Source organism: Astatotilapia calliptera, chromosome 23 (genome assembly GCF_964374335.1).
Source record: "Astatotilapia calliptera chromosome 23, fAstCal68.1, whole genome shotgun sequence".
In the NCBI taxonomy this organism is placed as follows: Eukaryota; Metazoa; Chordata; class Actinopteri; order Cichliformes; family Cichlidae; genus Astatotilapia; species Astatotilapia calliptera.
In genome coordinates this window covers 5246007-5269425 of record NC_137443.1, presented here as the reverse complement: position 1 = coordinate 5269425, position 23419 = coordinate 5246007, and the positions used below count along the sequence as shown (strand labels likewise).

The window sequence follows — 23419 nt, the reverse complement described above, 5'->3', positions numbered from 1 at the left end:
GTAAATATCTCCTTAAAAACACTGACATACTTTGAACGTCTAATCTAGATGAGTTTCCGTTTCAGACTGCGATTCAGAATGGTGGCGTGATTAGCTTTGAGCTAAACTTCAAATGTATTAAGATATTGTGATGCTAAAACAAAAATAGAATTTTATTAAATGGAATATAAAAATGGAACAAGGTTTTACTTTGGGTTGCATGAATTATACAAAAAAGTAGCCACGCCTCTAAAAACGTCACGGTGTACGTGCTGATCAGGGCGTGTGCGTGAGGTGAAAACTGGAGGACAACCGCATCGGCTCAGCTCCGGGCATTCAGTCCGTACAATCAGCGGAGAGAACATTCAGCTAAACGCGGTTAACGTTGAGGTTATTCGACGACCTAGTAAATATTTATTATCAACAATGAAGTTATTGTGGGCTGTCACTGCCCTTCTGTTGAGCTGTTGGCGAGCCGATGCCTCCACAGGTAAGAATTCTGTGTCAGCCATGTTGTTCGAAGATGTAGACTTTGCATTGACTGCGAATATTATCGTTATTAATTTATTTGTTTAGATTTCAGTGTCCCTGCTTTGTAAAAGTAATGTTTGTCGCATTTGGTATTTTATTTTTCATTCTCGATGTTGAATACCGTTCTATATAAAAACCTAAAAGCTGTCCTTAAACGGTTAGAAACATGATGTCGAAAACATAGGCGTAGCATTGTTGCTAGCTAGCCGATTTGCTTCTGTGCGATACATAAAAACCCTTCCAACCGCTTCGTGACACATGGTATATATCGCTAGTATTACAAATCTCCTTCGCCTCGTTCTTTCTTGTTCATTTAGAACGCTCCTTGTGTCGAACAATTTCTGGGTGATGTTATTTTAAGATTTTCCAAACGTTAGCTAATAGTAAATGTGAGGTCACGTGGGACATGTTAATTTACAACAAATGGTGGAAAATAAGCTTGTTTCAAGTTGCTTCTAATCTTTTACGTTGCTCAAATGTAACTGGCAGTTGCGTAATGTTCTAAACATTTGCTAACAGTTCGTACTGTTCGTTATCTTGTGGGGTTTTTTTTAACGAACACAGGACTCGGTTTTCTCAATCTACTGAAGACTAAAATTGCCCTTTCTGTGTGTCCCTTAATGATCGGCCATGGCTTACAACATCAAAACTGCTCAGCTTGAATACCGATAGCATGTTCATACTAAATGTAGACGATCAGCCGGTTGACCCAGACAGTCTCCAGTATTGGAGGCGTCACAAGACTGTATTTATTCGATGTGTAGCATTGTCATTATGAGCTGGTAATTTTAGGTGAGGCTCTTTGGAAGACTGAACAACTCTGGTCTTGAAATTTCTTTAATGAACTATCTTAAATGTTGAATTTTGGCTCACACAAATTTGATCAGCTCTACTTAGTAGAGATGACTAATTTTCCGCTCAGAATTTCATCACAAAGGCAATCCAGAGAAATGAGGAACTCCGTGTACTGAGACCTTGTAAAATGTTAGTAATTTGATTACCAGTAGAGGATAAAACCACTGGAACCTTAAATTTTGTGGAGCTTGTACCGGTGCACAGTATGTTTGGTTGTTATGTGTACATGCACTTAAGCCAGAGCCAGAAGCCCTCATGCCTTTCATTGTTTTCTGCTTTGGAAAAAACAGTTCTGGAGCAGATCACGAGTAACACTAGACCTCCCATGAGTTTCACCTCCTTGTTAGTTGTTAGTTTAACTTTGGCATGAAAAGTAGGCTACAGAGTAGACGGGTAGATAAGACTGTTGTTGTTTTTGTGTGAGTGAGAAGGGGAGCAAGCAAGCATTAAAAAAGCAATTTTAACACATCAGTTGTTCAGTATTCAGTTCAAGTAATTTTGTGAATGGTGTTCAAAACACACCCATTTTGTTATTGGCCACCATTTTGAGTCTGCTTAACTTGCTCTCAGTAAAATTATGCTTTAATGATAAAAGCGTCTAAGCATTAGTGCTGAAGGTGGCAGATTTTTTTTCTCTCCTATCCATTTGAGTGTTCACGTTCATCCTTTATGGGTCTCCTGTAGCCAAATTATTAAAGAGGACAAAGTGTTCTATTTGATTAGTGCCCTCTAGATCCATAGTCCAAAATCTGGGTGGTGGGTGGGAGTGAGACCTATTTATGTAGGCATATGCTACAGAGGGCTATTTGTATTGAAATTATTTCCAAACAATTTTTTTTCTTTAATACATGCTTAAACAAAGACTTTAAATCACCTGTGTATTCATTGTAGCCGTTTAACAGTTTTGTGCCCATTTTTATTTTTAAATTATTGATGATAATAATAATAATAATAATATTAATATTAAAAAGATGTTACTAGAACCACCACCTTCTATACATAGTTATTACATCAAACCTCCAAGTAAAGTACAAAGCAAGGCTGGGTCTCCCTATTCTAAGCCAGTTAATAGGTCGAATAGCTATTCAGTTGGGACTAGCAACTCGTTTTGTTAACGACTACTAGCAAAATGTAGAGTATGACAACATTTCTGTGTGTTTAGTGGCTTTTTGCATTAGTCCCCATCTATCAATATATTACTGACTTTTCACAAGTACTCGGTAAAGCTGTTTTGATCCTGCAACTAATGATCCATTGACTCTTTGTTTGCTTTCATTCTGATGTATGGAAGGGGATTCTTCACATAAGTATCACCAAACTGGGATAGACTACTGGGAGGACTGTTATTTTTAGTTGTTGCAATACTTGGGTGAGAGCTTTCTTTAGATTGTAAAGAGTTTTTTTTTTTTCTTCTTTTTTTGTAATATGTTCTGAGCTCTCTTTTCTTCAAACAGATGGAATATTAACCTGAGGTGCAGTACTATGGAGTGTTAAGTGATCACATGCTGGAATAATGTTGTGGCCTCAAGGTCTCCATGATGGTCACGTGACTAAAAAACATAAATTGGGATGAACAGTTCAGTGTAAAAGCGTCAATATATTTATGTGGCTATTGAAAATAGCCTAACAGGTTTTAGCTTATTGTCAAATAATCCTCCACATGTACTTTTTTTTTTTTTTTTTTTTTTGAGTACACAGAAATGTAGCACGTCAGACTGATTCTCATGTTATTAGTGCAGAGGGCTATTTGTAGTGAATTGGATTGACATTCATGTTGTCACTCTGAGGTTGAGGCCTAAACTATATTTAATTTTGAACTTTTAAAAAGCATGTGCTTTTAAGGTGACCTTTGGTAATCATGGAGAAGCCATTCTAAACTAGGAAACTGCAGCTCTTGTTACAGCGTCACAGATGTTCTTCTTCTGTCTGGTCTATATCTATTGTTAAATTGGAAATTTTGTAGTTTTAGTTGAAGAGAATGTAAGCCTAACTGCATCCAAGTGGTGTCTGGGTAATGATCACATTTAGAGTCCAGGGACACCCCTTTAGACATAGCACTTTTTGCAGGTGGCTAAACTCTGCCACTCTTGGCAGTGGACACTTGAAATATACCTGTTTGGGAAAAAAAAATAAAAAAATCTGTATTTCATTAATGTACAACGAAAGTTAAACATGTATAAGATCCAGCAGCTCTTGACACCATTAAGTAGGTCAGCGGCTATGCAAACCCATGCAGTTAATTAGTACTTCTAATGTTGAGATGAGCAGTTTCATACAAGTTGGTTGGGCATAAACTGACACATAACTTCAACCAGGGCAATGCATAACCACATTCTGTACAGGCTGGTGGACACTAACCTGCAAGAACAGCAGGCTCTGAGCGCTGTTAACATTAGCCAAACTCGGCAAACTGATTTAACATGTGGTATGTGCAGTGTTATATGAACATTTCTGTGACAAATGTGTTTATGACACCGGCAGGGGTCATGTAGTTGATATTTTCAAATTCCTGTGTTGGAGTGCTTTAATTGCACTCGAGTATGAATAGTAACACCACATGTCCATCTGCTTATCAATACTTTGGTACTGACCAGCCTGGCAGAAGCACCCATTTGAACTGTTGTTTGAACCTTGTGCAGCAGATGGGTTATATGCCCACAATTTAGTTTTTTTCATTCATTCAAAAACATTTTCATTCAACCTCATCTGCTTTTTTTTTTTTTTTTTCATGTTCTTTCATTCATTGTAAATTGTGTTAACTTCATCAAAAGCTTCTGCATGCTTCTTTTGTGGGTTTTTTTTTTTTTTTTTTTTTTTTGTTGTTTTTGTTTTTTTTTCCCACCTACCTTTAGGGATGACCTGGGAAAGCTTTGTTTTTTGTTTTTTAAAGACGAAACGTTCCAAGGTATTGTGTAACTGCTAATACTTAATGCTGGCATTTAGTCTATGTAATCCAGTGTACAACTGGATTACAAAGACTACACTTGATATTAACAGAGCAATGAATCCTATAAATTAGATTGATCAAAAACAAATGGAAAATACAAAAAGGACTCAAATTTTATTTCAACACATTTCGGCAGTCTTAGAGTCCAGACAATAATTTAAAAAAAAAAAAAAAAATTGACAGAAAATTTGTTTGGCTGTGGCTTGGCTTTACATCAGCTTGGTCATCCCTATTTGCCTTTAATTAGATCTTGGAGATATGGCTTAAAAAAAAAAAAATCACATTTCAAAACTTTTCAAAAGTTTTTCCTTTGCAGTGGTGCAGTTTGACCCCCATTTCAAAAGCCTAAACATGGTCACAGTTAATTTCAGCTTCCACCAGAATGATGAAAACACAGCCTTTGGCCTGAAGGATTGAAGGATCATTAACGGTTGTCTGCACCTACCTTTGTCAGCCATTCTTGGCAGTCTGACTGAGAGATCACATACTTGGGAAAAGCATTCTTCCATAGCACAGTGGGGGTCATAATTTTATGCTTTTTGTAGCTTAATTAGATGTTTTTGAGAGCGGTGACACAGTGTCCCTCAAAGCATTATCAGAGATTTTTCTTTTTAATTAAATAATTTTCCTTAAATGTAGCTGAAGGAAGCATTAATGGTTAGCAATCATGCTGTAAATGGTAAATGGCCTGCATTTGTATAGCGCTTTTCTAGTCCCTAAGGACCCCAAAGCGCTTCACACTACATTCAGTCATTCACCCATTCACACACTGGCGATGGCAAGCTACACTGTAGCCACAGCTGCCCTGGGGCTCACTGACAGAGGCGAGGCTGCCGGACACTGGCGCCACCGGACCCTCTGACCACCACCAGTAGGCAAACATGGGGTTAATATCTTGCCCAAGGATATTTGGCATGCAGCCAGGAGGCAGCCTGGGATCGAACCACCGACCTTCTGATTAGTGGCTGACCTGCTCTGCCACCTGAGCTACAGCCACCCCATAAGTACAATGGCAGGGGTTACACTAATCAAACTGGACTTTGCTCATGCTTGACACAGAGCCTGTGTGAATACATACAAAGTTACTCAAATTGGTTAATAACCCACTGGGGCCCAGGGTGTAATTGGCTGTTTTTGACTACTTTTTATTTTACCTTTATATTTCACATTTAAAAACTATTTATCTTGCCTTGGTTAACATTACTTTACTTGATCTAAAAACCACAAAGTAGGAAATTTTATTTATTTTTACTTTTAATGCAAAATGTATAACAAATTTTAAAGACTTTTTTTTTTTTCTGTGTGTACAACCATTTAAAACTGTTACAGAAATTTAAATTGCAGAACAATTAGGCGTCATAATAAGATGCCACACAAATTATCTGTGATACTAGAGCAGGGCGATATGACCAAAAATTATTTATCATGATCCATCCATCCATTCGCTTCCGCTTATCCTTTTCAGGGTCGCGGGGGGCGCTGGAGCCTATCCCAGCTGTCATAGGGCGAGAGGCGGGGTACACCCTGGACAGGTCGCCAGTCTGTCGCAGGGCCAACACACAGGGACAGACAACCATTCGCACTCACATTCACTCCATTCACACAATGGCAATTTGGATTTTCCAATTAACCTATCCCCTCAAGCTGCATGTCTTTGGACGGTGGGAGGAAGCCGGAGTACCCGGAGGGAACCCACGCAAACACGGGGAGAACATGCAAACTCCACACAGAAAGACCCCGGCCTGATGTTGGAATTGAACTCAGGACCTTCTTGCTGCGCGGCAACAGTGCTAACCACCGTGCCACCGTGCTGCCCTTTATCATGATATACATTTGAAAATTTACGATAACTATATAATTGACACTAGACAAAATACTTTGCAACTCCACAACTTTATTCGTGCAAAAAAAATAAACGTATTTGATCAGCTGTTTTTTTATTTTATTTTTATGTGCATTAAAGTTATATAAAAAGTTAACAGTGCAAATTCCTCGCTGACAGTTTAACCAAAAGGCATTGCCAGTAGAAATTGGCCGACATATCCTCAGCATAACCATGTATAATATCCAAAAAACTTAAAAAGAGGTTATACACACAGAATACTGTAATACTATGCTGAAGCACAGTACGTATCACTCTGCGAGGCTCCGGCCTACGATAGCCGCAACGCTCCGACAATCCATCAAGCGGTGCAGGTTCGTAGCTTAGCAAAGTCGTACTAAAACATTTGACAGATTTTTGAGCGCCGTGTACCACATAAAATCGTTTCGGGGTCAGTAAACGCAACCAGAGTTCATACATAAAGCACATGGGATTATAAGGAGCACTGATTTTCAGAAAATTCAGAGGATTGATTTCAAGTGTGCCGTATTTTCCAAAAAACACTGTAATAATGATGGCCCGCTAGCATGCTCTACCAAAAATAGTGTTTTGTTGTGTATCTGATGGACGAAAGCTAAACCAGTTCCACACCACTGAAGTTGCAGCATTTTTACAAACCAGTTCTGGTTCATCTGTTTCATTCAACAATCTGCTTTCGCCCTTTTCATTCTGTCGCCGCCATGTGCGTATGAAAACAAAGGCACTGCGCATGCACGTTTTACCCATATTCTATCGCAATATTTCATTTTCTTATCGTTGCCCGACATTATACCAGTATTACCGTGAACGGTATGATATGGCCCAGCCCTATGTGATACCCCCACAAGATATTTTTTTTTTGTCCACCACAAGCACAGGAACACATCACAGGCCAAAAACCTGCCAGCTTGACAACAGAAGGTGTTTCATTCATCCTGTTTTCTACCTGGAGACAGATTTGCATTGAAATCTGCCTTTATGGGGCTCTTTGGCAACAACTTTGGCATTCACTAGTGTCCTCTTTGTTTTGAGACAGAAAACAAAACAAACGAATAAACTACACAATAACTATATACTGCAAACACACCAAATGTCACACATCTTTCACGTCTTAAAACTAGCTTTTTATACTGCTCTTTCACTTTATGTAGCCTATCAAGACAACTTAACAACTTGTATATAGTTTAAATGGAGACTCAGAGTGGCTGCATCTTGTTGCTTGTTCCTCATCTTAAATCGGTCATGTGTTTTGGACACGCCAGTGCGTCTGGGCACCCCAGAGGGTTAAATCTCTAGATGGACACAAGATTAAGTGTAACAGTTATCTAAAACTTGATTAGCTTAAGGGAGTGTTATACTCTATTTCCCCTAGAGCCAGCCCAGTCAATACAAGCTAGTCAGAACCTACAGACCTTATATTGGATATCAATGTTTTCATTAATCTACCCAGCATTAATAAGAGGACAAAATGATTACAAACATTTCTACAGAAATTGGGTGAACATGATGCTCTGATCTGTTTTATTTTTTTTTCTCTTCTGAGTGTGTGTGCTTACTTTCATGTTTTTATTTCATTTGTGTATTAACTGTTTTTCTTTCTCTTTCCTGCTTTGTTGCTTTTTCACCATTGCACTCTACCATCAATTCATTAAATCATTTGGTTTGCTTTAACCCCATCACATTCAAAAATGTTCAATTTGTTTGCTGGGCTTACTTTAAAACTGTGCTCAGCGGGTTTTATCAAGTCCCCTTTGTCTCAGATGAAGCTAACCAATGACAGTGGAGAGCTGCATTGCGAGGTTGTAGGGAACCCTATTCCTGAGGTGCAGTGGTGGTTTGTAGAGGGCGAGGAGCCAAATGAGACTTTTACTCAGCTGTTTGATGGGGCACGGAACGACCGTGTGAAAATAAATGCCACATATATAGCACATGCCACTAGCACCATACACCTCACTAGCCTGACCCTTGAAGACTCTGGCACATATGAGTGCCGTGCTTCCAACGACCCTGACCGCAATGAACTGAAGAAGACGCCAAAAATCAAGTGGATCCGCTCGCAGGCAAACGTTATTGTGATTGAAAGTGAGTGGCAGAGTGAACCTGAGGAGACCCCCCAGTCAAAGTAGATGACTGTTACCTCCTCATTAGTTAAGTCCCGGACATTAATCTCCTGTTACATACCTCTGCCGTGTTTCCCGGACCAGAACTTTCCATCCTGCTTCACCCAGTAAACACACTCCTCCTCCTTTCCTGAGAAGGTCCAAGGTTGTTCCCTAGTAGAAAATGAACCTCGTCTTATGACATCCATAGCTCCCTAACCCTGTATTATCTGACACAGTACATATGTTCAATCTGATGCCTTTTTTCCCCTCTCGATTTAAGGCTTGGGTAGTATTATGGTAGGTTTTCTTGTATATAATACTGGTCATAAGGTTGGAAATATGCAAATGGCTCCTTCAGGATTATTATTGTACATGAACAAAGTAATATTTGATCGGTTTAACTATTTAGTCATAAAACCAAAAAAGGGGCGTCAGATTAGCTTTGCTTCTTGTTAGAAATTTAATTTGCTTGCATTTTCCTTAATTGGTACTAACACTGGCAATGCCCCTATTGTTCATGCTTGTAGACCATCCCTGTGGCTTATAGCCTACTGAACAGTAGGTACAGAAGATGGCAACTAACTGTAAAAATGGATTCTCAGCCATGGGGCATCTTTCTGCCTTGTGGCCCAGTATTAATTATTTATTTTCTTTTTTGTGAACTTGGAGTAATGTTGCTTTATCCAATTGGAGCTTCATTTTAAACATCTTTAGTTCACCATTATCACAATTGGCTGTTAAACTTACAGTTTTTATTGCTGTTGCTTCTTCTGCATGAATTAAATAATTTTTCCCCATGACCTTTCTGTAGCTCATTACCTTTCCAGTGTAATTCCCATTCTCCCTCCCACGAGGGGAGCTCTCCACCTTTTTCAGAAAGTTCTGTGCACCTGTATAGAACTTGTGCGTATGTCACATTGTTTTCATGGTTTATTTGTCATCATGTTTTGTTTTATTTCTCCCATCTTATTAATCTTTAAACTTGTAAAGTAGTTTGAACATGTTAAAGCTTAGTTGGAAATCATTGGATTTTTCTTTGACCAATCAACACTCAACAATTGTCTTAGCAAAGCTGACACATAAATGTGTACCTGACAACATTGAGGCTAGTAGGCAAGTTGGATAGTTTGCCTCTACATTTAATTTTAAAGTTTTTTTTAATTTTTTTTATTTATATATTCTTTTTTTTTTCACTCCTTGCTCATTGGTGAATGAGCGCATAGGATTGTCATATACATGGAATTTCTACAACATTTTTATGTTGTAGCCTCTAAATTGAGATGTGGAGTTATTTGACTCGTTAGAATAATCCAACAGAACCACAGGGAATTTTTCACAGGATGTGTATAATTTTTTTCTTTCTTTTGAAGAGGTTTTCTATCATTTTTCCCACCCTGTGATGTCATCGTGTCAAATAGAATTTTTTTTTTTTCTTTTAAAGACAGCTGTTGAGTGTCAAGATCTAAATGTAAATTGTAACTGTATCTTATAAGCAATCAGTGGCAATGATGCATTTGAAGCCAATGCTGTTTGTTACTTGGTATATTTATAAATAATGTGTTATGTTCAATTTTTTTTTTCTTTTCTTTACTCAATTTAAGCACCAAACATCCACACTGAACCTTCTGAAGTCACCAACCAAACCTCTGCTGTGCTCAGCTGCAACCTCACAGATGCCGGCATGTCCAGTAAGGGCTCCCACTGGACTTTTAATGGCAAAATCATTGAAAGCTCCAAAAAGGATGGCAACACACATCACACTACCCACAAGTAAGCAAAAAAAAAAGCATCCATGTGCCATGTAGGCAGGTCTGTCCTGCTGGTCTTGCAGAATATTATGCTGTTTACCATATGCTGGTAAAGCGAGAGACCTTTTCCAACAGAAGCCTTTTGTGGGCCAGACATATTTAACTAATTAGAAACACTGAGTGACTAAAATGATTGGCTAAGTATAATTGGCTTGTAAATATTTACCATTACTGTGCCTTAAAGTGCTATGTTTGGTATACATGCCTTTTGCTATCCTTCATTTTCTCGTCTTTGTCTACGATCTCCCCCTCTCACTACTTTCTCTTTGGCTTTAGCAGCAGAGCTAGGGGCACCATACAGGCATTTCACTGCTCTTGATTAGCAGAGAGATGGACTGCATAGACGTGCAGCTTTACTGGTAGTCTTGGCAGCCGTGAAAGCTGTGTGCTCACTTTGCTTGACCTTAATTCCCCATTGGAGATAGAATGCAGGATTGTACAGGATAGTAGCACCAAACAAAAGGTCGATTGTAATAAAGGGGGAAAATATGAAATATTTGCTGGGTGGATAAGCAGCTTTAGTTTTACCACGCTCTTGAGCATAAATGGAGATCTATTGTGAATTTTCTACTTGGCAGAGTGGAAAACTAATCGCCATCATTAAAGGGGTTTCAGCAGTGGTCCTAAGTCACTTGTTGGCTACTAATGTCTTAAAGAAAAAACAAAGCTTGTTAAACTATTCTCAAATAAATGATTCTTTTTCTTCCCATAGATTGGAGAAGATCACTCATGCCAATAGTGGAAAGTATGAATGCGTGTTCTTGACTGATCCAGAAGTGAAGCAGACCATTGAAGTCAGAAGTAAGTAGAGAGTTGCATATCAAAGATGTTTTCAGAGATAAGTTAACATTTTTTTGTTCAATTTCAAATAGTTTTTAAATAATACCCTGCAGATTAAAAATATAGACTTGTACTACATTGCAATATCTTGAACTATTGGTTTAGGTTACAGGAGTCATGTGGTGTTACGTTATGTTGTGCTCTGGTGAATGGTCAAAGGGTCTTTATCATGAATCCATGCTGTCATACTGAATGCTTGAAAATGTGAAATTGACATTAACTGTGTAGTGGTGGGTTTTTTTGTTTTGTTTTGTTTTTTCTCCTCCCTGACTTCTAGAGGAGCTTTGCAGGTTGGGGAGGGAATACACGTTTCCTGTTATTTCTGACTATTTCGATGATGTTTGTTGATGATTGTGCTTTGCTAATATTCACCATAATTAACACAATTATTTCAATTGTTTTTATAAAAAAAAAAAATCTATATTGTTGGAGCTACAAACTGGGTGGATGTTACTTTCATGTGAGGGGAAAAAATCAGTTTCCACATAACAGAATTATTTGAAGAACTTAAATATGTCTGAGAGCATTTTAAATGATGTATTGCTTTCTGTTTTTAGGTGTCCTATAATAATTATGTGAAATAGGGTTATTTAATCTACTGTTTACTGTCATATTGTAGTTTGAATTAATGTACCATTTCTTGCTGTAGCACTTCCCCATGTCGCTGCCTACAAGCACTCTGAGCACGGCAATGAAAATGACAAAGTTGTGCTGGTCTGTGTGAGTCATGGATATCCACTACCTACTGATTGGCTCTGGTTCAAGCAGAACGACGAGGAAACCCAAGTTGTGAGTTTCTGTCACACTCAGAATGATATTAATGTTCACTAACACTTTAGTTAATATTGTCTCAAGTTGAAATTTCTACAAGCTCTCACAGTGCATACCTGAGCATTACGATTATATTTTTAAAAAAAAAACCTCATTATCATCAGCAGTCTTAATGTTTCACTGTAGATATGGTCTTATTCCAGTTCACTAAACTGTGCATAATTCTGGCTTAGTTTGCCAGTGAATGACAAACATGTTTTGGGTTTTAACCACTTTGTTATTCACTAACCCTCAGAGTATCACCAATGGAACTGAGAAATATGAGATCAAGAATACCCCCAACAAGACCAGTCTGACCATTAACAACCTGAACATCGACAGTGACCTCGGGCATTACATTTGCTCTGGAAGTAACGAACTCGGCGTAGCTACTGACAAAATCAACCTGCGTGTCCGCAGTCGCTTGGCTGCTCTCTGGCCCTTTCTTGGCATCGTGGCAGAGGTCATCATCCTTGTCACGATAATCTTTATCTATGAGAAGAGGAGAAAGCCTGATGAGGTCAATGACGGTATGTATGCTATGTCCCCTACACCACTCATTACATCCTTATTTATTTCATATTGAAATTGCAATTAGCACAATGATGCAACACTGCCTTCATCTTTGATTTTTAGCAATGAAGAAAATGCTGGGATTTCAACAGTTCCCTTGCAAATATCAGCATAAGCTGAAGTCATTATGTAGTGACTCCTCACAAGTATCTTTGCCGGTTGGCTGCAATAGTTGGTGACTTCCAAAACCTTTTGGGCCATTTTGATATTATTAGGAATTCTTAGTAGAAAAAACTACATACCATTTTATTATTCCATGGTTTTTGTGTAATACCAGCTACCGGCTGTTTGTCAACCTGCAGCTCCTCTTTTTGCGGGAAAGACTTGTTCTTTTTCATAAGTCATTTAACTACAATTAAAACCAGAACACTTCAAACTGTAGACCTAGTGTACTAAGCAATGAGATCAGAAAATTGAATGCCCTTTGAGACTATGAAAGCAACGTGTTGGTTTTTATGGAGAGATGCAGGATGTAGTTGAATTTTTTTTTTTTTTAATTTATTTATTTATTTTTAACTATTATTTTTCATTTTGAAAATAAAGATCAGGAAATAGCTGCCACCACTGTGTAAAGAATCTGTGTTAGAAATTTTATTTTATTTTTTTTATTATTTACATTTTTACTTCTCTGTTCGCTGCTGATTTTGCATTTTGGTAAGTGAACAAAACTGCATGTCAGACTGAAGTGGTTGAACTGAGATGACCGCGTGGAAAAGGCAGTGGGAGTCTGAATGAACTGCTTTCATAGTAACCACTTCTAAGAGGAATGCGCTCAAAGACTTGTTCACTCTTTCACTGGCCCTTAATCTTACAGCGCAAGCTTCAAATATTTCTTTCACTTTGTTTTGGTTTTTAAACACGTGTGTTTGAGCCAATGAAAGAGTCAAATGAGACACTTAAACTGCTCTAATGGTTTGACATGAATTTGGGTAGGTTGAAAAGAGGTCTCAACTATTTGTTTGCATGCTTTGTGCATCTTGTACTATATGCATGATACATAATAGGCAACCTTCTCAAGATCAGTATATCATATACCATTTGTGTCATTCATCATTTGGCTGCAGAGGTAGCCTACTTTTTGCCATACTGTGAATACATGCTGTTCGGGTGTGAATATGGCCAGAGGACATACAAGGATGTGTGTTAGCTCTGCCACTTTAAAGGTGTTTACTGTTGTTACCACAGCAGTGCACTGTAGTCTTCCTTTGGTCTTCCTTTGCTTGAATTGCATGAGCCTCTGTGATACAAAGGGGGGAATCAAGCCAGTGCAAAAAAAAAAAAAAGTTCACGTTAAACATTATTACACGACATGCCAAAAGCCACATTATATGATATGACTAAGAACAAATGATTGTAATTGTTAAATGGGTTTTATGTAAATGTCAGAAATGCAACAGTTGGGCATGCTTCTATTTGTGTTTAGTTGGATTTAATCATAACACCATTGCAGTCATGTTACCGATTAAAACGTTTGCTACTATCATTGTGGGCTGGGGATGGCGTGGGTTTCTCACACCAATCAGAGAAAACATTTTAACTTTGTTTTTGTTTTTTTTCCATTTGTCATTGATCCTGTTTTGCTGTCCAGATGATGACTCAGGATCTGCTCCTCTGTAAGTGAAATCTTTGCTAATTACCTTGTGAAACACTTTGGTCAACTTTGTTGCTTTTAAATGTGCTATAGCAATAAAATTGACACAAACGCTGCTGTTGGAGCTCATTTTGTTCAATGTGTTTCAGGAAGAGCAATTCTAATGCTAACCACAAAGACAAGAATGTGAGGCAAAGGAACTCTAACTAACTAAAAGCTGAAAGAGGTGAGTTAATATAATTGTTAAAATTAATAATGCATTTTGTGGGCTAGTCTGTGTCTGCAAATTTATTTGTAAGGAATGGGATATATATATTTATTTTTTTCAAAAAATAAAAGTTTCTTCCCCCCCCTTGCATAGATGGATGTCCAGACGACACTCCAGGATTCAGCTGCTGTGTGGCACAATATACTGTGCACCTTGCAATTTTAAGTACCTTTTTGTGCTTGGGTGTTTAATGTTTAAAAGAATATGATTTCCTCTTGGTTTGGTTTCTTCTATATCCCTCTCCATATTGTGCAGCCAGAGAACATAGTGTGAAATTTCTGCTTGAGACTATGGGGCAAATATTGCATGAGTTTTTAAATGCTGTTTTAGCCACGTGTGTTGTTGCAAAAATCATTAGTGTTCACATGAGGAATGCGTAGTTTGTGGTTATTTTCTGTTAATGCTGATGCTTCCTGCACTGACCTCAGTCATCAGTCATTGGTTTTATATTCTCCGATCTGAAATGGTGATCTATAAATCGAACCAAGATGCAATTAAAGGATCTGAGCAGTTGTTTTGATCCTAATGAATCACTGCCACTCTGAATAGAAAATAATGAAGGGCATTTGAATTCACATGTTCTGTCCCTTCACCACAAACCTCCCTTAGCAGAGTTTTACACTTTGCCTTAACAGCCACCATTTCTTGTCTTTTTTGCATTTTGTTACCTACCACTAAATTTTAATGTGTTGCTGCAGAAATAATAGCTAAGATTCAATGTGTGCTACCTTTATTACCACAAGAAACTAGTGTTTTGAATAGGATTTTTTTTTTTTTTTTTTTTTTTTAAGCTTTTCCCTATTTAAATATTTTAGATTGCGTTTCTCATCGATGCTTTTGTTGCCGACTTCACATACACGGTTGAAGTTTAAGGACCAAGTGCAAGAGATGTTGCTTTTGTCAAATGCAACTTTTAATGCTACACACTTATACAGGCAAATTGCTGACAAATATTGGTTTTAGTTTTATTCGCTCAGTGTGATCAGAACTGGTTGTGTGCGACTGTTGGATCCTTGTCTCTTCCCCTTCATTGTATAGATGACTCAGAAGCCATATATTCCATTTAACCAAGAGTAGTGTTGTGATTGGATATTACCATTTCGGAATTGCACAGTTTGAGAGACCTAGTCAACCAGAATTGTGTCAATTGTTGTACTTTCCTTCTACATGGAACAACAACATCTCTGTACAACTTGCACAATATAAATTAAAGGTATTAAAATTTGTCTGGTCTTGTTACTCAACTACAGCTACTCAAGTGGTTTAGAAATGGTAAGCTACAATAGAAAGCAATCCTAAAGTGAAAATACTTGGTCTTGCAATTTAATGGAAACGTATTTAAGTATTTTATTATTGTCGTATCCAAGTTTTATTCTTTGGGGTTTGTAAATGAAATTAACAGCATTATAGCTTAATTGGTTACACTAAAATACATTGAGATTATTTTGGACGGTAAGGTTCATTGAACAAAAAACAAAGAAACAAATTTTGATATTTAAATGTCAACTTTTATAATCAATTTTGGCAGCAACTTCCCATTATAACAAAAAATAATCAGTTTCTTTCTAAACCAGCTCACTCACTGAAACAAAGTACCTGTTCTTAAGGCATTTACTCTTCACAGAATTCCAAGCTGTCCCCACCAGGGGGCAGCATTTCACTGTTGGGTGTGGAGGTTACTTGATTTTTTTTTATTTTTTTTTTTCAATCATGATTTGAGTTTTCCTGTTGTTATAAAATAAAATGAAGGTATTTTCTTAAGAACTTAGGTTGAATGAAAATTGACTGACCCCTAGTTCAGCTTTACTTATTCCCTTCAACACTGACTTTAAAGTCAGGTTATAACCTGAACAACATGCTATTACTTTGCAGAAATGTACAAAGTCAGTTTGAATGTGCTTAAATTACCAACAAATTGAAACTTACAAAAAGGGGAACTCAGATATGGCAGACACATGAAGCAGATTGTCCACATGGTTGACCTCAAATTCCTGTTCCCAGCTTTTTTTTCTTTTCCATTTTTTTTAAGGGTAGTCAAACACACTGGGTCTCCTACCTGCTGCATTTGTAACAAAACAGTAGTGCATAGACAGACACACACACAATTGTCATGAGTGTCTGTGTTTAATCATTTGTCATGGGCTGTGTGCCAATTAAGAGACCGCACGCTTAAAGTACGCATACTACGTACGAGAAGTGCGGAAGTGAGAGGCTTGTGAAATGGGACGGTCTAGCCTTCGTCGCGTTACTCAGGTTGCCTAGGAACCATGATACTAACCGCGAGAAACGTTTCATACAGCTTTGTGTGACATAAATGAAGGAGAAAAAATGTTTGGGGTTTTTTTTTTTTTTTTGGTCAATCATTTTTGTCATGACATCACTTTGAATAGTTGAGCCAATATTATATTTACTGTCAGATTATGATAGATATAGATATATCTAGATGTGTGTGGATGGATAGATAGCAGTGAGCTTGAACTCTGGGTCAAAGATTCAAGTTGCAGTTATTTATATTGCCTATCACCTTAAATCTTCACTCAAAGACAAGTATCTTTGACAGTGTGTATATATAGATGCATTATACACAAAAAATGTTCATTTAATATGTTGGCATTACATTACATTTGGCTTAATGCTTACATATGTGTAAAAAGAAAATGTATGAGCTGTGAAAACTTCCTGATAAAATGAAGAGTAGACTGATATGAAATATTCCTTTATTGGGTGAGAAAATCAGACCTTGTCATAACTGCTTTAAGTCACACAGAATAGATATCAGAGCCTTAAACAGGCTGACTTCTGCTAAATGGCAAAACTGAGCAGAAAGTATACAAACACATAACATCCTTATAGAATATGATGTAACACTATAGATCAACTTACCTCAGAATGTATAAACAATTACAGCAATATGATGCAACAAACACAGCAGTTCTACTAATCCAAAATACTCAAAGCTTCATAGAACTGAAACAAACATTTATTTTGAGGTCCATTCTGCTGCTGATACATACTTTAGGTTTCTGAATATTAAACATGTTGCTGCCTTTCATAGTGTGTAACAGAAAACACTGGAATGATAAAATTATTTGAACATTACCTAATAAGACTGATTCAGGACAGACAATGAGTTATTTTAAACTTTCCTAGCAGTCCTTCACAAACAGGGAACAGTCTGTCTATTCTCTCCATCTGTCAGCTACTGCTGGCTCTTCCTCCTCCTCTTCCTCACACACTGCTGAGTTTGTCCTGGTGGATCATCAGGCGTGCAAAGCAGTCGGTCCTCACTCTGGACACTTGCACTTGGAAATCAAATGTGTGATAAGCTGCAGGATTCAAACATAAGTTTAACTTATAAATACATGTTCATACTTTTATTCCACAATCAGAGAGAAAGAAACAGAGAGAGTGCAGGACAGACAGACAGGTGACAGTCTCAGGTGTATACACTGCTACAAAATAGCACAAGAGAAGGAGGATTTAGTGTCTGTGTTATTACGAGTGCTAAACAAGAGTTCCCAGATTGTACAGTGGACACATGTGTGACTCCTGTGATTAAAGCATCTTTCTTTCTTTCAGCTTAACGAGTGAACCGTCAGCTCGTTCAAACACACGTTAAAGTCCGTTTGGCTCGACACCACCGAACAGAGACCGCGGTAAAGTGAGCCGTCATTTGTGAGCCGCGGTCAAGCCAGCCGCCTCTTATCCGCCGCATAAATTTCCTTGCGCTTTTACACCAGTCTTTACGGTAGCGCCTTTTCGCTTTATGTGCCGATTGAAAGCCTATACCCGTGCGCGCGCGCGCACACAAATTACAATGAAACAGCCCGATACAGTCAATACAATTATGGAAATGTCAGAAATTCATTAAAAATCATCCTGAGTAGTTGATGTCCAACTTTCAACACATCCCTCCTCTGGGAAACCTACTGTACCTGTGTGCCAAGTTTCATCCAGATTTACTGTAGAATTCCTCAGAAATTAAAGGAAACTTATATTCAATTCAATACAGTCAATACAATAGAATTATGTCAATTTTCAAAAATTCATTAAAAATCATCCTGAGTAGTTGATGTTCAACTTTCAACAGATTCCTCCTCTGGGACACCTACTGTACCTGTGTGCCAAGTTTCAGCCAGATGTACTGTAGAATTCCTCAGAAATTAATGGAAACATTTATTCAATCTAATACAGTCAGTACAATAGAATTATGTCAATTTTCAAAAATTCATTAAAAATCATCCTGAGTAGTTGATGTTCAACTTTCAACACATCCCTCCTCTAGGACACCTACTGTACCTGTGTGCCAAGTTTCAGCCAGATTTACTGTAGAATTCCTCAGAAATTAAAGGGTACTTGTATTCAATGCAGTCAGCCAATACAATATAATTATGTCAATTTTCAAAAATTCATTAAAAATCATCCTGAGTAGTTGAGGTCCAACTTTCAACAGATTCCTTCTCTGGGACACCTACTGTACCTGTGTGCCAAGTTTCATCCAGATGTACTGTAGAATTCCTCAGAAATTAATGGAAACATTTATTCAATCTAATACAGTCAGTACAATAGAATTATGTCAATTTTCAAAAATTCATTAAAAATCATCCTGAGTAGTTGATGTCCAACTTTCAACACATCCCTCCTCCGGGAAACCTGCTGTACGTCTGGGCCAAGTTTCAGCCAGATTTACTGTAATATTCTTCAGAAATTGCAGGGAACTTATGTTCAGTTCAAGAAAGGCTGAAAGACGACCACCACTGAACAAGACACACAAGCTGAAACGTCAAGACTGGGCCACAAAATATCTCAAGACTGGTTTTTCTAAGGTTTTATGGACTGATGAAATGAGAGTGAGTCTTGATGGGCCAGATGGATGGGCCCGTGGCTGGATTGGTAAAGGGCAGAGAGCTCCAGTCCGACTCAGACGCCAGCAAGGTGGAGGTGGAGTACTGGTTTGGGCTGGTATCATCAAAGATGAGCTTGTGGGGCTTTTTCGGGTTGAGGATGGAGTCAAGCTCAACTCCCAGTCCTACTGCCAGTTCCTGGAAGACACCTTCTTCAAGCAGTGGTACAGGAAGAAGTCTGCATCCTTCAAGAAAAACATGATTTTCATGCAGGACAATGCTCCATCACACGCGTCCAAGTACTCCACAGCGTGGCTGGCAAGAAAGGGTATAAAAGAAGAAAAACTAATGACATGGCCACCTTGTTCACCTGATCTGAACCCCATTGAGAACTTGTGGTCCATCATCAAATGTGAGATTTACAAGGAGGGAAAACAGTACACCTCTCTGAACAGTGTCTGGGAGGCTGTGGTTGCTGCTGCACGCAATGTTGATGGTGAACAGATCAAAACACTGACAGAATCCATGGATGGCAGACTTTTGAGTGTCCTTGCAAAGAAAGGTGGCTATATTGGTCGCTGATTTGTTGTTGTTTTGTTTTTGAATGTCAGAGATGTATATTTGTGAATGTGGAGATGTTATATTGGTTTCACTGGTAAAAATAAATAATTGAAATGGGTATATATTTGTTTTTTGTTAAGTTGCCTAATAATTATGCACAGTAATAGTCACCTGCACACACAGATATCCCCCTAAAATAGCTAAAACTAAAAACAAACTAAAAACTACTTCCAAAAACATTCAGCTTTGATATTAATGAGTTTTTTGGGTTCATTGAGAACATGGTTGTTGTTCAATAATAAAATTATTCCTCAAAAATACAACTTGCCTAATAATTCTGCACTCCCTGTAGGTCTGTTGACAGAGCTCTGTACAGGTCTGCTCGAGCTGACCTGAAAAGGGGTCCCACCTGTCCAGCAACAACACATGGCATGGAATAACAGACATCATAAACCACAGAGGCAGAACTGTGAAAACAGAAAACCTGAGTGTGCAGCTAGCAGAGGAAATAAACAGCTTCTTCGCCCGCTTTGAAACACCACAACAGCAGCATTCATCTGCCTCAGCCCTGCTCCCATCCTCATCCTCACCTGGTTCCTGCACCGCTCCATTCACTGTAACGGAGCACGATGTCAGATGTGTGTTCCTAGCAGTGAACCCCAGGAAGGCGGCCGGTCCAGACGGAATACGTGGTAAAGTGCTAAGACCATGTGCCCACCAGCTCACCCTCATCTCCACCAGAAGCTTCAACCTCTCACTGGATGAAGCAGCCATCCCATCCTGTCTAAAATCAGCCACAATCATCCCAGTGCCAAAGAAGTCTCCCATCACCAGCCTGAACTATTATTGCCCTGTGGCCCTCACACCGGTAATCATGAAATGCTTTGAGAGACTAGTCCTTCAGCACACCAAGGATTACCTCCCCCCAGAATTCGACCCCCACCAGTTTGCATACCGTGCAAACAGATTCACAGAAGATGCCATCACCCTCCACTCGGTGCTGAGTCACCTAGAACAGCGGCAGAGCTACGCCAGAATGCTCTTTGTGGACTACAGCTCACCCTTCCACCACTCGCCCATTGAGAGCCTACTAACTTACTGCATCACAGTATGGTACAGCAGCTGCACTAAGGTGGATAGAGCCACCCTCCCAGCATGTTTGCAATGAGTAGGAGATGCTCTGTATCTCACTGTACAACTGTATAGTGACAAAGGTATTCGATTCTTTTCTAAAAATTGCTATAAACAGAGGAATCCAAACTGATGAAAAGTGGCAAATATTTTTTTTCAAATGACTATTTTTAGTGGATTTTTGATATAGAAGCAGAATGACAGAATGTTAAAAGAAGTTACTTTTAGTCATTCTAAGCTGGGCATTGCGTTCTCTGGCTGTTCAAAGCCATGGAACTTTAGACTTTCCAAGCAAATAATGATGGCCATACTGATGTTCTTTTCAGTACATTTTACTTTATGTTCATTTTCATTTTTATGATGTTTCTATTTTTACATAATTCCTCCCACATAGCAAAATTGGTATGGCCTGGATCTGTCCTACACAATGTGCTTACACATGGCCTGCGTACCGCAAAGAATGACGGCCCTATGGTGGCCCAGATCTGGTTTACCAGAGGTGGCCCACACATGAGCCAGCACAAGGCCAGTTGCAGACACACTGCTGGCCCTGTGCTGGCCCTGTGCTGGCCCAGAACAGTTTCAGCTCTGGCCCCAGATGTCAGCCTAATGTGTACCTTAGCCATGTAAGCCATGTAATAACAACATGTGCTGGAACATAATAGTGCAAAAGTAACATGACGAAACTCTGTTCAGACAGTGAATGGACTGATTCTTATACAGCGCTTTTTTACTCACCCATATTACTCAAAGTGCTCTATACAACATGTCACATTCACCCAATCAGGCCAAATGTGGCATGCCATCACATAAACAGTGCCATCTTACCATGCCAGAAGTCAGCCAGCAGTGCCGGCTTGACACCAGATCCAGGCAAGACCCGTCTGCTATGTGGGATGACTTGTTCTTTTGGCACTTTAGTTGTGGATTATGTTTTTGGACTGTGTCTCTTGCCCTTTCAGTATTGTTTTCTTGTGCTTCTAAGTGTCCCTTTGTTTCTTTTTAGGTTATGTAGTATGGGTTAGAGATATTTTGTATGTTGTTTTTGTTTAATAAATCCGCCTTTTGGATTATTCCCTGATGTGCCTGAGTTCTGTTATTTAGTGTCACTTTGAAAGGACACACATCCAGCATTGACATATAATTGTTCTTTCAATTTTTGATAAAGATTACAGTGAATTGAGATGTAACTTGGCCCAGAGGTACGGTAGTACGCCCAGAGTAAGAAAGTGTTGAAAGTTGGACATCAACTATTATGGATGATTTTTAATGAATTTTTGAAAATTGACATAATTCTATTGTATTGACTGTATTGAATTGAATATAAGTTTCCTTTAATTTCTGAGGAATTCTACAGTAAATCTGGATGAAACTTGGCACACAGGTACAGTAGGTGTCCCAGAGGAGGGATGTGTTGAAAGTTGGACATCAACTACTCAGGATGACTTTTAATGAATTTTTGAAATAAACACAATTGTAGTGTTTTGACTGTATTGCACTGAATATGAGTTTACTGTGATTTCTGAGTAATATTACAGTAAATCTGGGTAAAACCTGCCCCAGAGGTAAAGTAGGTGTCCGAGAAGAGGATTGTGTTGAAAGCTTGGCATCAACTTTTAAGAATGATTTTTAATGAATTTTTGAATATGCAACCAGACTGTCACGATGGCTGTATTGGGCTGTTCCATTGTAATTTGTGCGCGCGCGCGCGTGTGCGCGAGTCTAGGCTTTCAATCAGGATATAAAGCGAAAAGGCGCTACCGTAAAGACTGGTGTAAAAGCGCAAGGAAATTTATGCGGCGGATAGGAGGCGGCTGGCTTGACCGCGGCTCACAAATGACGGCTCACTTTACCGCGGTGAACAGAGGCAGCAATATAACATAGCTAACATTAACAGTGCAGTGAATCCTGCTTGTGCTGTGATATTCAGGACTGCAAACCGAGCAGCATCACTGACTTTCAGCTTGTTGTGTTTGTGGATATATGACTGACTTTAATTATCCATAGAATCATCACAATCTCTGTAAGATTAAGGCCGACTATTGAACGGCGTATATTTCAAAGTAAAGGCTTTAAAACCAAGTTAACGCTGAAAGTACAAACATCACTAATGTCACATAACTTTGCCGACATGTGGCCAACAGTAATGTTTTTCACTATTAAACATTCGCACATAAATAAGTGACATGATATTGAGTACTTACTTTTGACAGTTCACTCTTCGGCCGCTCCCTTCTGCCGTATTTTGCGGTAAAATTATCCACACCCACCGCCGCGCTATGAGTTGAGGGATATATGGGACCACGAAGCGTGCACCGGACCACGCTTGATATTTGGGGAAATCGACGGCGCATTTGGAGTACACTTCGGATTGGGACAGCCGCTGTCGCGTCGCTGTGATGTAATAGGTCTCAAAATGCGTACTTCGAGCGTGCGGTCTCTTAATTGGGACACTAGGATTTAGTACAAAAAAGATAAGCTAGTAGCAAATATGATGGGGTTTTTTTCTAAATCTTCACACTGTTCGTGGGTGCCTTGGCCCTAGATTGTGCCTTTATCCACAAGGTGGAGTCATTTCACCATTAAAAACCCCACAACTTGGGAAGGCTGCCAGAAACCAAAGCAACAGGCAGACGCTGCTGCCAGACTCCGAGAAAGTCTAGATAGAATTGAGCTGATACTGGGTCAACTGAGCATGGCAGCATGGGATACTCGCTG

At 38.9% G+C, this 23419-nt stretch overlaps 1 protein-coding gene and 1 long non-coding RNA gene across 3 annotated transcripts; one reads left to right on the top strand and one right to left on the bottom strand.

Moving 5' to 3' along the window:
* The first annotated feature begins 253 nt into the window (after positions 1 to 253).
* bsg (basigin) lies at positions 254 to 15391 on the top strand. 2 transcript variants are annotated; one of them, XM_026158542.2, is made up of 9 exons: positions 255 to 469; positions 7905 to 8255; positions 9877 to 10045; positions 10796 to 10884; positions 11573 to 11712; positions 11990 to 12263; positions 13895 to 13919; positions 14047 to 14123; positions 14259 to 15391. In XM_026158542.2, exons 1-8 carry the CDS (start codon positions 406 to 408, stop codon positions 14105 to 14107), a joined length of 1173 nt encoding a protein of 390 aa, XP_026014327.1. In that variant the 5' UTR covers positions 255 to 405; the 3' UTR covers positions 14108 to 14123; positions 14259 to 15391. The 2 variants fall into 2 exon arrangements, with proteins under 2 accessions (XP_026014329.1, XP_026014327.1); XM_026158544.2 differs by lacking the exon at positions 7905 to 8255 and having other exon boundaries at positions 254 to 469.
* LOC145424074 (uncharacterized) lies at positions 15025 to 23370 on the bottom strand. Its single transcript, XR_013905029.1, has 2 exons — positions 22906 to 23370; positions 15025 to 17491 (listed from the first exon to the last, which is right to left on the bottom strand). It is a non-coding gene; the product is annotated as an uncharacterized LOC145424074 (long non-coding RNA).
* Positions 23371 to 23419: the final 49 nt, after the last annotated feature.